At 36.2% G+C, this 12,965-nt stretch overlaps 1 protein-coding gene across 1 annotated transcript; it reads left to right on the top strand.

Moving 5' to 3' along the window:
* Window positions 1–4,725: 4,725 nt before the first annotated feature.
* Window positions 4,726–12,676, top strand: EPCAM (epithelial cell adhesion molecule). The gene is made up of 9 exons (XM_058165012.1): window positions 4,726–5,117; window positions 7,356–7,463; window positions 7,576–7,819; window positions 8,041–8,106; window positions 8,624–8,684; window positions 8,998–9,099; window positions 9,221–9,412; window positions 10,969–11,010; window positions 12,259–12,676. Exons 1-9 carry the CDS (start codon window positions 5,045–5,047, stop codon window positions 12,298–12,300), a joined length of 930 nt encoding a protein of 309 aa, XP_058020995.1. The 5' UTR covers window positions 4,726–5,044; the 3' UTR covers window positions 12,301–12,676.
* Window positions 12,677–12,965: the final 289 nt, after the last annotated feature.

Here is a 12,965-nt window from a genome sequence, read left to right as displayed (position 1 = left end):
TGCAAATGCACATTTTCAAATCTGGGCGAACTGGTTGTTAAATTATGTGAAGCCCACTTCTGGATATATGTAATGCAACACCAGAGTGATATAATCCCATGCCACAAACTTGGGTGTAGATTTATACCATATCTTGGATTATGTTCTTGAACCACAGCTTGAAAAGTTTTAGATACCAGATAGATTTCTCCCCCTATTTTTGTTTCCTCCTTTAAGCCAGTTCTATCATATGTTGCTTTCTCTTTACAGTAAGCTTGATTATGGACTAAATGAGTGATTTGGCACTTTTTTTTCTGGCTGTTGCACTGGCACCTCTTTGCAAGAACAGTTCAGCTATTGTGTTGTACCACACCTTTCAAGTTCCATTAATGTAGTCTTGTTGAATGCTATATTTCCCTTACCAGCTAGATCCTCAGTATAAGACTGCACCCTAAACACTTTGATAAAGAAGCAGGTCTTTTTAAATTAAAGTTTCCCTAAGTAGAATCTTAGAAAGATTTAAAAATGAAAATTTCCCTGGATACTTATGAAGACATATAAGGTGAAAACGTATCAGATGAGAAGGATTCCTCTGTTCTGCATTACTAATATTACTGAAGACCAACAGGGAAGGAAATGACAATGTGCCACGCCTGAGCATTAGATAAAGACACCAAGTGAGATGACAGACTGCATTGACATAGCCAAAGCTAATATGAGGGAGGCAATAGGCTGTGTGGTAAGCCAATTACCTTTGACCCTAAGAACAGAAGTTCTTTATACCTGCCAACTTAAAATTTCAATGTCTCCAAGCCCCAGCATGCAATGCAATGCCAGCTGGTTCTCACCTTTAACACAAGGGTTGATTTGGCTAAGATACCTTTTAAATCATTTGTCATTTGTAAAAGAGGACAGCACAGTACTCAAGTAAGTATAGACCAGTGTGATGTCATTTAAAATAGAGAAAGTGTTTGTGTATTGTTAAGAGCTGAGTTACTTGTGGTGCCACCCATCTCCCACTAGTTCTGCTTGTCCCATCCAATTAGAGGTGGCAGGTCATGTCTATCAAGCATTGCTATGTGATGTGACCCAGGAAATGTGCATTCTTTGTTGCAGCACCTCCCCCGATTAGGCCTGACCCTATAGGCTTTTTACAAAGTACTGAAGACCTGGCTGTTCCTATAGGTATTAAACCAGAGTCTTGACTCCAGCTCTAAGGGGTGGTGTAATATATTAATAAGTATTCCTAGATGCCAATCAATTCTGTTTGGTTTTGGTATTTTTTTAAATCATTTTTAAAATTCATACATTTTATGCATTGGGCAGCCATACAAATCAAATGAATGAATAAGTAGAATTCCCTGAAGTTAGAATAGACATCTAATGTATAATTTAAAAAGTTCAAGTGTATTTTAAAATTTCATACAATTATTTTCAGATTATGTGAAACAACTTCTATATCATTTGGGCAATGATACCGATCTTCCGAAATTCTATTTAATCATTAAAAAATAAACAGTGTATGATGAGTGAGAGATTTGCAAGCTGTTTTAACAAAATATGTCATGAAAACTGGCTGTTTCCATTAACACCAAACAGAAAAGATATTATTAGTTTCCTCCATCTAGCAGAAAAGGATTTCAATGATGTTGAATTACCTGTCTAGTATCCACCCCTTGCCCTTTGCTTTCTTTTCTATTGCGCATTATCATCCTGATGATCTTTGCCTGTTCCTCCTCCTCTCTTGTTCCTGTTCAAATGTCCTAAGGCACTATAATACTCTGCTGAACTAAAAAAATACTGGAACCTTGGATCTCTGTCTGATCTGCTTGGACTGTCCTAGTTGTTTTGTACGAACACATAGGTATTTTATTGTGAATGAAGACAAACATACATGCCCCAAGATTAATGTTGCAGGATCCGATCTGAGTGGTCACCGAAACCAAAGATTTATTGTTTCAAACTTTCGGGCTCATGCTGAAGCATATAAAGAGAACGTATTCTGGAGAAAGAGAAGTTCCCTGATGATGGGCTCCACAGCACGAGCCTGAAAGCTTGGAAGAATAAATTTGGTCCCAGTGACCGGCTCAAGATTAGATCATGCAACATATTTTATTCTAAATGAGAAAGCTTGTATTTTAAAAAACAAATTTTGCACATATGAAATCTATAAATAAACTTACTTAATGCAGTTTCACTACCACTTAAACATACTTATGTTATCATAATTAACATAATTTAAAAGTATAAAAGTATTTTTAAAAATGCATTCTTAAAGTGTATACTAATTTTGAAAGGTTTTTCTTGGCAACAATCAACTTTTCTGGCATGTTGTCAAAACATTTAAAAAGACATTCAAGTTTAAACATTTATAATTTTTCTGTATCTAGGAAACAGTATGTATAAGATAAAAATAGAAAGAAAGAAAAAGAAAGAAAGAAAGATGAAAAGCAGAAATTACTTGCCAATTTATATTTGCTTCCAATTCCAATTCTTCCACTCGTTTTGTCAAATGAGAATGTACAATGTTAAAGGAAGGTAAATGTTCTGCTATCACATATTACATACTTGTGGGTGGAGAAGCAATTGGCATAACCATTAGTGATTCCACAGCTATGGGAAGTATTAGATTGATTAGTCTGAATAAACAAGTGTATTCTTAGATGTGTTCATAGAACTTAATGTACTTTTTGAGAATGTGTATAATTTTTGTGTGGATGCATATAATTGGAAAAATTATTCCATGGAAAACGATTAGTTTAGTATTCCTCATCCCAGGATTGTTTTGGTGATACTAAAGCCATTTATTTGTAAAAATTTCACAAAAAGCATTTTATTTTTATCATAGAGGTGATTAGAACTGACTTTAAGAAGGAAAAATTCTAATTGTACAAATGAAAGGATGGGATTTTAAGAATCTGCCCTCATCTGGTAGAATACCAAGAGTCACTGAAAATTTGCATGATTCAAGCTAGAATGAGAACAGTAACAGAGATCAACAATAGTACCAATTATTTAAAATATATATACTATGTTTAACTCTTGTAATCTCACTTTGTTGTTTCATGTAACTTTTCCCCTCAGTCAACTTTTTTAAAAATGGTCTTTTTAGTTTATAAATTGGATGATGACTGGAAGTACTCCTCAACTTACACCCACAATCGAAGCCAATTTTCCTGTTGCTAAGTGAGACATTTGTTAAGTGAGTTTTGCCCATTTTAAGACCTTGCTTGCCACAGTTGTTAAATGAATCACTGCAGTTGTTAACTTAGTAACATGGTTGTTAAGTGAATCTGGCTTCTCCACTTGTCAGGTTACAAAAGGTGATCTCATGATTCCAGGACACTGCAGCCATCATAAATATGTCAGTTGCCAAGCACCTGAATTTTGATCCTGTGACCATGGGGATGCTACAATACTCATAAGTGTGAAAAACGATCATTTTTTCAATGCCGTTGTAACTTCGAACAGACACTAAATGAATTATTGTTAAGTCAACGACTACCTGTATTATATTTTCATTTTTTTTCTGATGCAAGTTATCTAAGAAATTTTTTTTGTCAGGAAAGTGAAATAGAAAGACAGTAAATAAACAAATTATTGGAATGCTATATAAACAATTATTGGGATGCTATGGGAATTTGGAAGTTGGGAAAATTCTAATAGATATTTATTCTGACTTTCCAGATCACAAACCTGTGCAATGCAGAGCAGGCACATAAAGATAGTCCTGATTTCTCTGAATGTTTGAATTATATGTTTATTAAGAAATGTGTCATCTTAACAAAGAACTACATGTTAAGTAACAGATTTGATTTATATCTACCTCTGAATACAAACATCTGAAATCATTCTTAAATATTAATGGAGCCCAAGCAATTTGACAAGGTGAGCATATTTCTCAGTTTGCCCTCATAAATCTACTATAAGATAGTAAAAACCAGCATGTAGATACAAACAAGAGCCCTAATTTATTCAGATGAAAGTATAGAAAGAAAGAAAAATATCTTTGTGGATACAAAGGGAAGGATCTAAAGAATTTTAAGAAAAAAAAACCCTTATATTTGCAGGGCACTTAATACCTGCATTTTTCAAATATCTTTACCCTGTTGTTAATTTGACTATGCATCATTTTTATATCTTTGAATTCTATTAATTTAATAGATATAAAAAAATGCTGTAACACCAAGAGCCAGCCTTGCTATTGGGGGAGGGGGACGGCTCTTTTCTTCAAAGATGTTCATCACAAATCCTTGATAGGTCACTGATGGTTTTGTGTTGCTTTTATTATTAATTTGTATGATGAACTATCTGAGCAAAATTTTGTTAAACTCAGCACTGTGAAAATCTAAAACCTACGGAGCTGAGCCTCTGTCACATCTAAAACGACGGTAATCTTCACTAAAGGGATTTGTCTGTTTTAAACCAGTTTTTGATTTATTTCCTGTGATCTCCACTGTAAATTTAGATTCTAAACAAATTGGTAGATAGGTCCTCTCAAGATTGGTAAATTTTGGGGGAAAGCCAAGAAAAACCACAATGGAGCAAATCTCCCCGATGGTTGATAAGGCGTTTTATAACACTCAAACCGCCTCGCCTATTGTTACCTCACATACTACCCTCGAAACATACCAACATTGTACCACTTCCTTCCCGCAACGTATGTCACCCGGAAAAGTCTATATATGGGTAGTCGGGCGCGCAGGTGAGTCCTCGTCGCTGTGCTGCACAGACCCCGCCCGTCGGCCGCTCCCAGTTTCGTGCAGGTGGCGTTGTGAGCTATAAGAGGCCGGAGCCAACGACATTCGCTGGTTCACCTTCGGAGAGGCGGAAGTAGTGGGGGATACGAGCGGCGCAGGTGCTGAGGCGAAGTGCGTGCGTGGGAAACCAGGTGAAACCTGAGGAGGCGGGCGCGGCCGGCTGAAAGGAGCTCAGTTTTCCTGCGGAACTTGCTGAGCAGCTTGAGAGAAAAGGGGGAAGAAAGAGTGAAGTGAAGACACAGAGGCCGGAGCGTCGCCCTCACCTATTCGCGTTGCCGTCTACCTGCTTTCTGACATCGCGGACGATGGGATTTCCTTCTAGGGCTGTTTTCCTTCTGGGAGCGCTTTTGGCGCTCACCGCTACGGTGTGGAGCCAAGGTTTGTCTTCCCTCGGCGGGTTTGCCCGACTTTTCTTTTCCAGCTCCTGGTTTTCGTGCGTGCGAGGGCAGCGCCTTGGGGAAGAGGAACCCCGCACAAAATGGCCCCTCTTCGAGATTCCCGGCCTTCGCGTGGAGGAAGGGGCAGGTTGCTTTCATGTCGGTGGATAGGAACAGAGGTGGCCGGGCTTTCTTGGCCGCGACTTCTGGGGCGGACTGGAGCCAGTTAGAAGCAGCCTGTCCCTGGAGACTCCCGGAGAGTTGGAGGCGGAGGCGCGAAGCCAACGCCCTGTGGAGCCATGGCGCTCGGGCAGCTCCAACCGTCCCTGGAGGGCAAGCAGATTTGGAGTTCCCAGGATTTCCTTCGGCACGAAACTTTCCGTGTGGCTTTTCTCCGAGGGATGGAAACTTTCTGTCCTAAATCGTTTAAAAATTAGATTCGTTTTAGAATCAGCTTAAGAAATTAACTTCATAAACTTAGCCATAAGCTTCCTTTATGGTTTTACTTACAAAAATAGGGCAGAACTCTTAACATGCTTAATCTTATTTTTAAAAAAAAAAAACCTGGATTTAGTTTAATGTGAATAGACAAAAGTGTCCCATGTACCAATAATAGTAGATGTAGATCAGTGGCAACTCCATCTTAACTCCCAGCTAAAATGGAAGGTTCTGTATCATTTTCTGGTTTGTAAAGCCTTGAATATAGTAGCTTTGCATTATCTGAGCTCTTTTAAAGTTTTCTTAGGGTGTTTCTCTTCTTTTGTGTTGAAATTCCAGCCATTCATCTTAAGTTGGTACAAAGCTATACATATGTAAAGTTTGCTGTCCTCATTTTTGATGGTTTGGGTCTCTTGTTTTAAGCTGCTGGAGTCATCTGATTTCTCTCCAAGGTAATAGATGACAAGTTTAGAAGCTTTTATACAACTTGAGTCTGCCCTTGGTGTCAAAATAAGGGGTGAAATACTTTTTTAATACCAGTACAGCTGACAATGCTGTTCCATTCATGGTTTGGGGAGAATATGAAGGCAGAGTCCAAGACAGAATAAGGATGTTTTCAGCAGGGCATGCATGTGCCATGCTTGAATGAGAATGGAAAAATACCTTTAAGTATATAAATGACTGAAAAGTAGATGGTTCCTGCCTAACCTTGTCAGAACTTGGAAGCAAAGTTGGATTGTCCGGTTAATGCTTAGGTAATCAGAGAATATTAGGGTTACAGGCTCAATCATGAAGTCACAAAATCTCCCAGAAGAAAGCACTTTTGCATAGTTAAGAAAGCATGGTTGTGATTACATAGTTTTAGTCAAGTACAACATGGGCTCTTTTTTTATGATTGGAAGCTAACCTGTAGAAACCACCATTGATTCGTCCTCCCCCTTTTGGGGATTTCCCCTCCCCCCTAATTTTTATTTGATCATACACAAGTTCTTACCAAATTGTAACAACTTGTTTTGGTTTTATATATGTCCAAAATGAATACTTTTCTAGAGTACATTTTCTAGAGCTGATTGTCAGGAAATTAAACTCTGGTTTTAAAAGGAAGTAAGACTGCTAATCCCTGTTAAACACTAAAATGCACTGTGCTGTTGCTTCCCAGGTAATTTTTTTCACTGAAGTGGGTGGAGATACTTGGGAGTTTTTAACTGGTGTTTTTTTTTAGTACTATAATGGGGAAAAGGTATGGTACATTTGAGAATGAGGTTCACCTATACTGTACTGCTAGTTTATTTTGCAGAACCAGGGCTCTGAACTTACAGTCTGAAGTGTGTAGAGATAACAGTTACTCTTCAGAAGAGGTCTACAGAATAAATGTTAAAAGTAGCAGCTTTGGCAATCCCTGAGACCTATGATTTGAATTGGAATTATATTTTTAACTGAACCAATATCAAAATATTTTTGAGATTTTTTTTCCTGTGAGTTTATTATTGAAAGATATCTATAATGTTACATAAAAATGTTACCTAGAATATCAGTAAGTGGATACATGCTCTGCTTTAAAGCCAACTCAAGAATCTTTATGGAATTGCAATATAGAGAAAATTTCAGATATGGTATCAGCTATTACAGAGTCAGAATTTCAAATTGTAATTACAGTAATTTGAATTTTCTGTTAGCAAAGGAATATTTTCCTGAAGTAGGATGATTTTGCAGGTATCTACTACAAAAAAATAGAAATAGTTATCTATTTGGTGCAGAATACAAAGGACTATTTTGTAATAATTTGGTTTGAATATTACAGAAGGATGTAGCTGCGAGATGAACAAACGGACAACAAATTGTTCTATTGCTAATGGTGTATGCCAGTGTAAATCAATTGGACTTGATATCACAGTGAACTGTCGGACATGTAAGTATAAGAACTGAACAAATACCACTACACTTTCCATTGCTTTCTGACAAAAATATTGTATTTAAGTTAACATGATCCAGTTACTCTTTACTGTTTTTATTATTTTTAGTGACTTCAAAATGCCTATTGATGAAAGCAGAAGTGACTGGCTTAAAATCAGGTAGACGTCAAAGACCAGAAGAAGCATATGTAGACAATGATGGCATATATGATCCAGAATGTGATGCAAAGGGCAACTTCAGACCTAAACAGTGCAATGGAACAAAGACTTGCTGGTGTGTGAACAGTGCTGGAGTACGAAGAACTGACAAAAGTGATCAAAATATTACATGCCAAGAAGTAGTAAGGACAAGGTAAATTACCTGATTTAAAATTGAATTTATTTTGAGAACTATATGTTGCACCATTCTACTTTAAGGTTAAAACATCAATTAGTAACATTTTAATGATTTATACTGACAAGTTTATCATTAACAAATTAAGACCAAAAATTAAAAATGCAGAAGTTGAGTGTCCTATCTCTTGTGATTAATGTTCAGAATAATTGAGCAAATGTTTTATATTTTATTTTTAGCTGGATTATTATTGAAGCAAAGTATCTTGACAGTAATACAGGCTCAGACAAAGGTTCTATTGAAAGGTATGTCTTTGTAATTATCACTGTCTACTTAAATGTAGCAATTTAATAGATGAAATGATTTTCACAATGTAATTGAAAAGAAAATGTTTGGCACAATGTACTGTGCATGATTCCTAAATACAAGATTGTGATGTCTTACACCAAAACAAGAGAATCATAAAAGTATATATAATTAGTTGGTGTCTGTCTTTCATTAGTCAAACCTTTTGTGTCTAATAAACCATAGAATAAGCCAGGTTCAGATTCTATATACCTTTTCCCTGGCTCACTTACCTAACCTTGCAAAGAAATAGACAAAACATGAGCAAATGGATTTCTTATACTAATTTTGTTAACATTCTGGTTTACTAAGCCATAGCTCATGTATTGAAGTATAAAATAACCAGCAAGTTGCTCAAAACTATTATCCAGCTAGTTTTCATAGGGGGAAAGTGATGGAGGGATTGATGTGGGTTTCAGCACTAAATTGTGTCATAAAGATCTTTCAGAGTTTCTAATTTATTTTCTTAATTCACAGTACTGTTGGAAAAAACTTTAAGGACCGTTACCTTTTGGATGAAAAGCACGTAAAGGTTAAAGTACGTATAACATTGGATTGGATATTTTCATGGGAAGATTACTTTGGGTTATCTTTCATGGGGGCATGTAAATTTTACTTTTGAAGGTTTGGACTCTACCCTGATTAAAGGTGCGATGTCTGTTTTAAATATGTAATTGTACCATATCAAGACCTCATCTAAAATATTTTGTTAATTTAATTCAAATTTTGAACTATTTATCAAATAGGGGTTTAAAAAGCCTTGTTAACTACTGAAAAATAAAACAGAAAAATTATGTTTAAACTTGATGTATGATTTTTTTAATGTGACAATAGTATTTTTTTTCTTTCAGTATGAGAAACCTTTAATTAGTGTCCATCTCACACAAAATGCTTCAGAAAAAGGAAATACTGATGTAGATATCGCTGATGTAGCATACTATTTTGAGAAAGATGTAAGTATATGGAGCTTTTAAAAGAAAGTAAAGTGGAATTATTGGCATGAATTTGTGCTGTATTTCAATAGTTTGTATTTTTTTTAAAAACCCTGAATATTTCATTTTCCTGGTCTTTCAGGTCAAAGGGGACACAATTTTTAATGCAGAATATGGAATGAATATTGCAAGAAAACCTCTTCGGTTTGAGAACACAGTAATATATTACGTTGATGAAAAACCACCAGAGTTTACAATGAAACGTTTGACTCCTGGAGTTATTGCTGTAATTGTGGTTGTAGTCCTGGCAATAGTGGCTGGTATTCTTGTACTGGTATGTTTTTCTTATTTAGAAGATCTTAATTCTGATGTTCAAATAAAAAGTATCCTAGAGTAGATAAACATAGAACCTACTATTTTAGACAACTCTTTGAACTTTCCATTTGTCCCCTGGGTCATTATAATTCAGCCATTCCATGATAAACCATAAATGCTGTATTGTTAAAATTGAAGATTATCAACAAAAGAAATAGAATAGCTACTTAAAACTCTGTAAAACTGAATATCAAAACCCCCAGGTGTGTCATTGACTTATTCACCTCTATAGGTATTGGTAGAAGAAACTATTGATAGGTATGTTGGCTATTAGACATCATTTATTATATCTAAAATTAATACAGGTAGTCCTCAACTTATAACCACAATTGAACCCAAAATTTCTGTTGCTAAGCGAAACGTTAAGTGAAGTTTCCCCCATTTTATATTTTTTGCCACAGTTAAGTGAATCATTGCAGTTAAGTTAGTAACGGGTTGTTAAATGAATCTGGCCTGTCCATTGACTTTGATTGTCAGGTCATAAAAAGTGATCACATGACCCTGGAACACTGCAATTGCCATAAATATGAACCAGTTGCCAAGCATCTGAATTTTGATCACGTGACCATGGGGATGCTGCAATGGTCATAGGCATGAAAAATGGTTATAAACCACTTTTTTCAGGGCTGTTGTAACTTTGAACAGTCACTAAATGAATGGTTGTAAGTCGAGGACTACCTGTATGGCATTCTTATGGGGTAGTAATGTTTGAAAGAAATAGCTAGTCTGGACAAATAAAGATGTAAGATAAATTTATGGTAAGTTTTAAAAAGTTTTCACTACAATTCTGTTTCTTACGGTGTTACTCTTTGTTAGTGATAAAACATTCCTGCCATAGAAGCTAAAACTATAGGAGCTATCAAGGGCACTTGAACATCTACTTAAAGTGCCAGTCAGCAAAAAATATGCTTGTTTCATATGCCATGATTCTTTATAACATTGGGGTGGATGAGGTATCATGCAATGTGTAATTTTATTTTAACCTTGTTATATTTTAGTTTCGTATCTTCTTAGTTATTCTAACAGATTTTATATTACAATTGATCTCTCTGGTTCAGTACTCTCCACAAAAGGTTCAGGGAATCAGATGTCCTCAGTATATTGTAAAATTATTCCTGACTGCTGAACTAAAAATTTATCCATGAAATATTTAAACTACCTCAGTGGGAGTTCAGAACATCTAGAAATCACCAGATGATCCATCTCTTAGCCTACACTGACTAGTAGTGCAGTAACCCTCCACAAAGATTTAGATCTGTTCCCACTCTTCAAAGTTAGCAGAGGCTTTAAGTGAAAATCTGTTGCACATAGTATTAACCTGTAAAAGCATAAATAGGGGAGCTGAAGACTGCATTTTTCATGAGTAACATGGAATGGTTTTATAGGTGACTGTGATAGGTCATATGGATAATAGGCATCAATATCTGGAATATTGTGTCTATGTTCTGTTAAATAGGATTCTTGAATGTGTTGGAATCGAAAAATACCTGAGCTTTTTTTATTTTCTCCATGCAGGTATTTACCCGAAGAAAGAGGGGCAAGTATGAAAAAGCTGAGGTAACTATTTAAATAGAAATCTGTCTTTTTAATTTTTTTAACTATGATACAAATGTTACATATATTTAATTACAAATAGTTCTTAAGACCCCTGGAGTCTCAGTTGTTCACACAGCAACTGACATTCCAGCACTCCCTGTCATGGTTAAGTGATGTTACTGGTTGTTAACTGGACAGAGAGAGTGCCAGATAAAGAGCACAGGGTGCCTCAAGGAAGTGGGGGAGACCCTAATGTGCCCAGTGCAGGCGGCATGCAAGTTGGGGGAGAGCCTTGCTTGGATTTTTGGGCCCTGAGCGAAGAGACTTGCTTTTTTGCTCAAGCACTGCAAATCTTTCATGCTGAAAGCCAGGCAAGATTTTCAGCCACTGAGCAGAGAGACCGTCTCTTCACTTGTTGGATGAAAATATCACTTGGCTTTTAACATGGACGGGGATTTTCAGCCCGTTGGTGAACAGACGTCTCTACCTGAAGACTGAAAATACTGCTTGGATCTTTTTTAGCTAATCTTCAGAGAGGGAGGCTTCTTGGCATATGGCAGTAACTTTTAACTTTCCCTGCAGGCTTCTCAATTGACTTCCGGGGGAGCTGGCAGGAAAGATTGCATAGGACAATCACTGATCCCAGGGTGCTTTGCAACCTGTTGTAAGTGCAAACAAGTTGCCAAGCACCCAGATCTCACTCATGTGACTACGGAGGCACTGCAACAGCTATAACCTCAGTCAGGTCATAAATCGCTTTGTTTTGCAGTGTTGTAATTTCAGAGTTGCTGAATAAATGGTTATAAGTTGTGGACTACTGTAAAGACATAAACTAGCTTTAATAGTTAAGACTATTTCAGTAAGAATGATCCAATTCACATAATAAACATCCAGTGTTTCATTGCTGTATAAGTTCACAGGCATGTGTATAACTATTCAATTTTTTTAACATTGGAGAATGTTTAATATGATTAACTTGTGAAAGCTTTTTTGTAGTGAAAAGCAAACATAAGTATGAGAGAATTCTGTAGGGGAACAGTTACTGTAGCAGTCTTAAAATCTGTGTTTTTTATTCAGACTGGGTTTGCAAACATGAGTTAAATTGCATATACTTAATAATGTAAAATTGAAGATGGTATATATTCATATTTGTTTGCACAATTATGGCATAGAAAAAGTTGTCCACATCGGAGACAGATTAATATTCTTTGTACTGGCAGAAATTATTAAAAAAGCAACTCATTAAGAAAAAACTTTTTTTGTCTTCAGGTAAAGGAAATGAATGAAATGCACAGAGAACTAAACTCGTAATGTCTGTAACATGAAATGAAAGGAAGACTATGGTAAATGAATAAAATTTGACAGAAGAGAATATCATGGACTGCTACTTTGTAAAAAAAAAGTCTGAATCTTTAAGCAATCTTTCTACTAAACTGGCATATTACTGCATTTTGAAGCTATAAAGATTCTATTAAAAGTCATAATTAGTCTAAATGGATAAGTGGCATTCCTTTGTCACTCTTTCTGATGTAACTTAGTAACGTCGTTTTGGATGTCTTGAAGTATCTGATAATTTTTATGTCTAGGCTGCCAGGTAACTCTTTTGAATACAAGAGTGTATGTTTGTATATATTCACATTTAATCATTTTTTTACAAATGGTGAATTTTAATAAAGTTTTAAATGTATGTATCAGTTCTTTCTTGGTATTAAGATTTGCTTGCACGGGATACTTCCAAATACAGAGAGTCCTTGATTTACAACTGTTTGTCTGACAGATTTGAATGAAGAGACTTATGATCTGAGCCACCTCATGACCACATGATCAAAATTTGGCACTTTACAATCCGCCTGCACTTATGATGGCAGTGGTGTTGCAGCTCCCCATCTATCCCTTCCCCTTGCCTTTTGGGCTCTCTGTACTCCACAGCCCTGGTTGACCTAGTTGAGCTTTCCTGTCTTCTAGCTCCTTTATTA

Source organism: Ahaetulla prasina, chromosome 1 (assembly GCF_028640845.1).
Source record: "Ahaetulla prasina isolate Xishuangbanna chromosome 1, ASM2864084v1, whole genome shotgun sequence".
NCBI lineage: Eukaryota > Metazoa > Chordata > Lepidosauria > Squamata > Colubridae > Ahaetulla > Ahaetulla prasina.
This window is presented reverse-complemented; position numbering and strand designations above follow the sequence as displayed.

Coding starts and splice junctions, on each gene's coding strand:
- EPCAM (XM_058165012.1), top strand. CDS start 5,045: ATGGGATTTCCTTCTAGGGCTGTTTTCCTTCTGGGAGCGCTTTTGGCG. Junction 7,820..8,040: donor CAAGAAGTAGTAAGGACAAG/GTAAATTACCTG, acceptor TTTTATTTTTAG/CTGGATTATTATTGAAGCAA. Junction 9,413..10,968: donor TGGCTGGTATTCTTGTACTG/GTATGTTTTTCT, acceptor TTCTCCATGCAG/GTATTTACCCGAAGAAAGAG.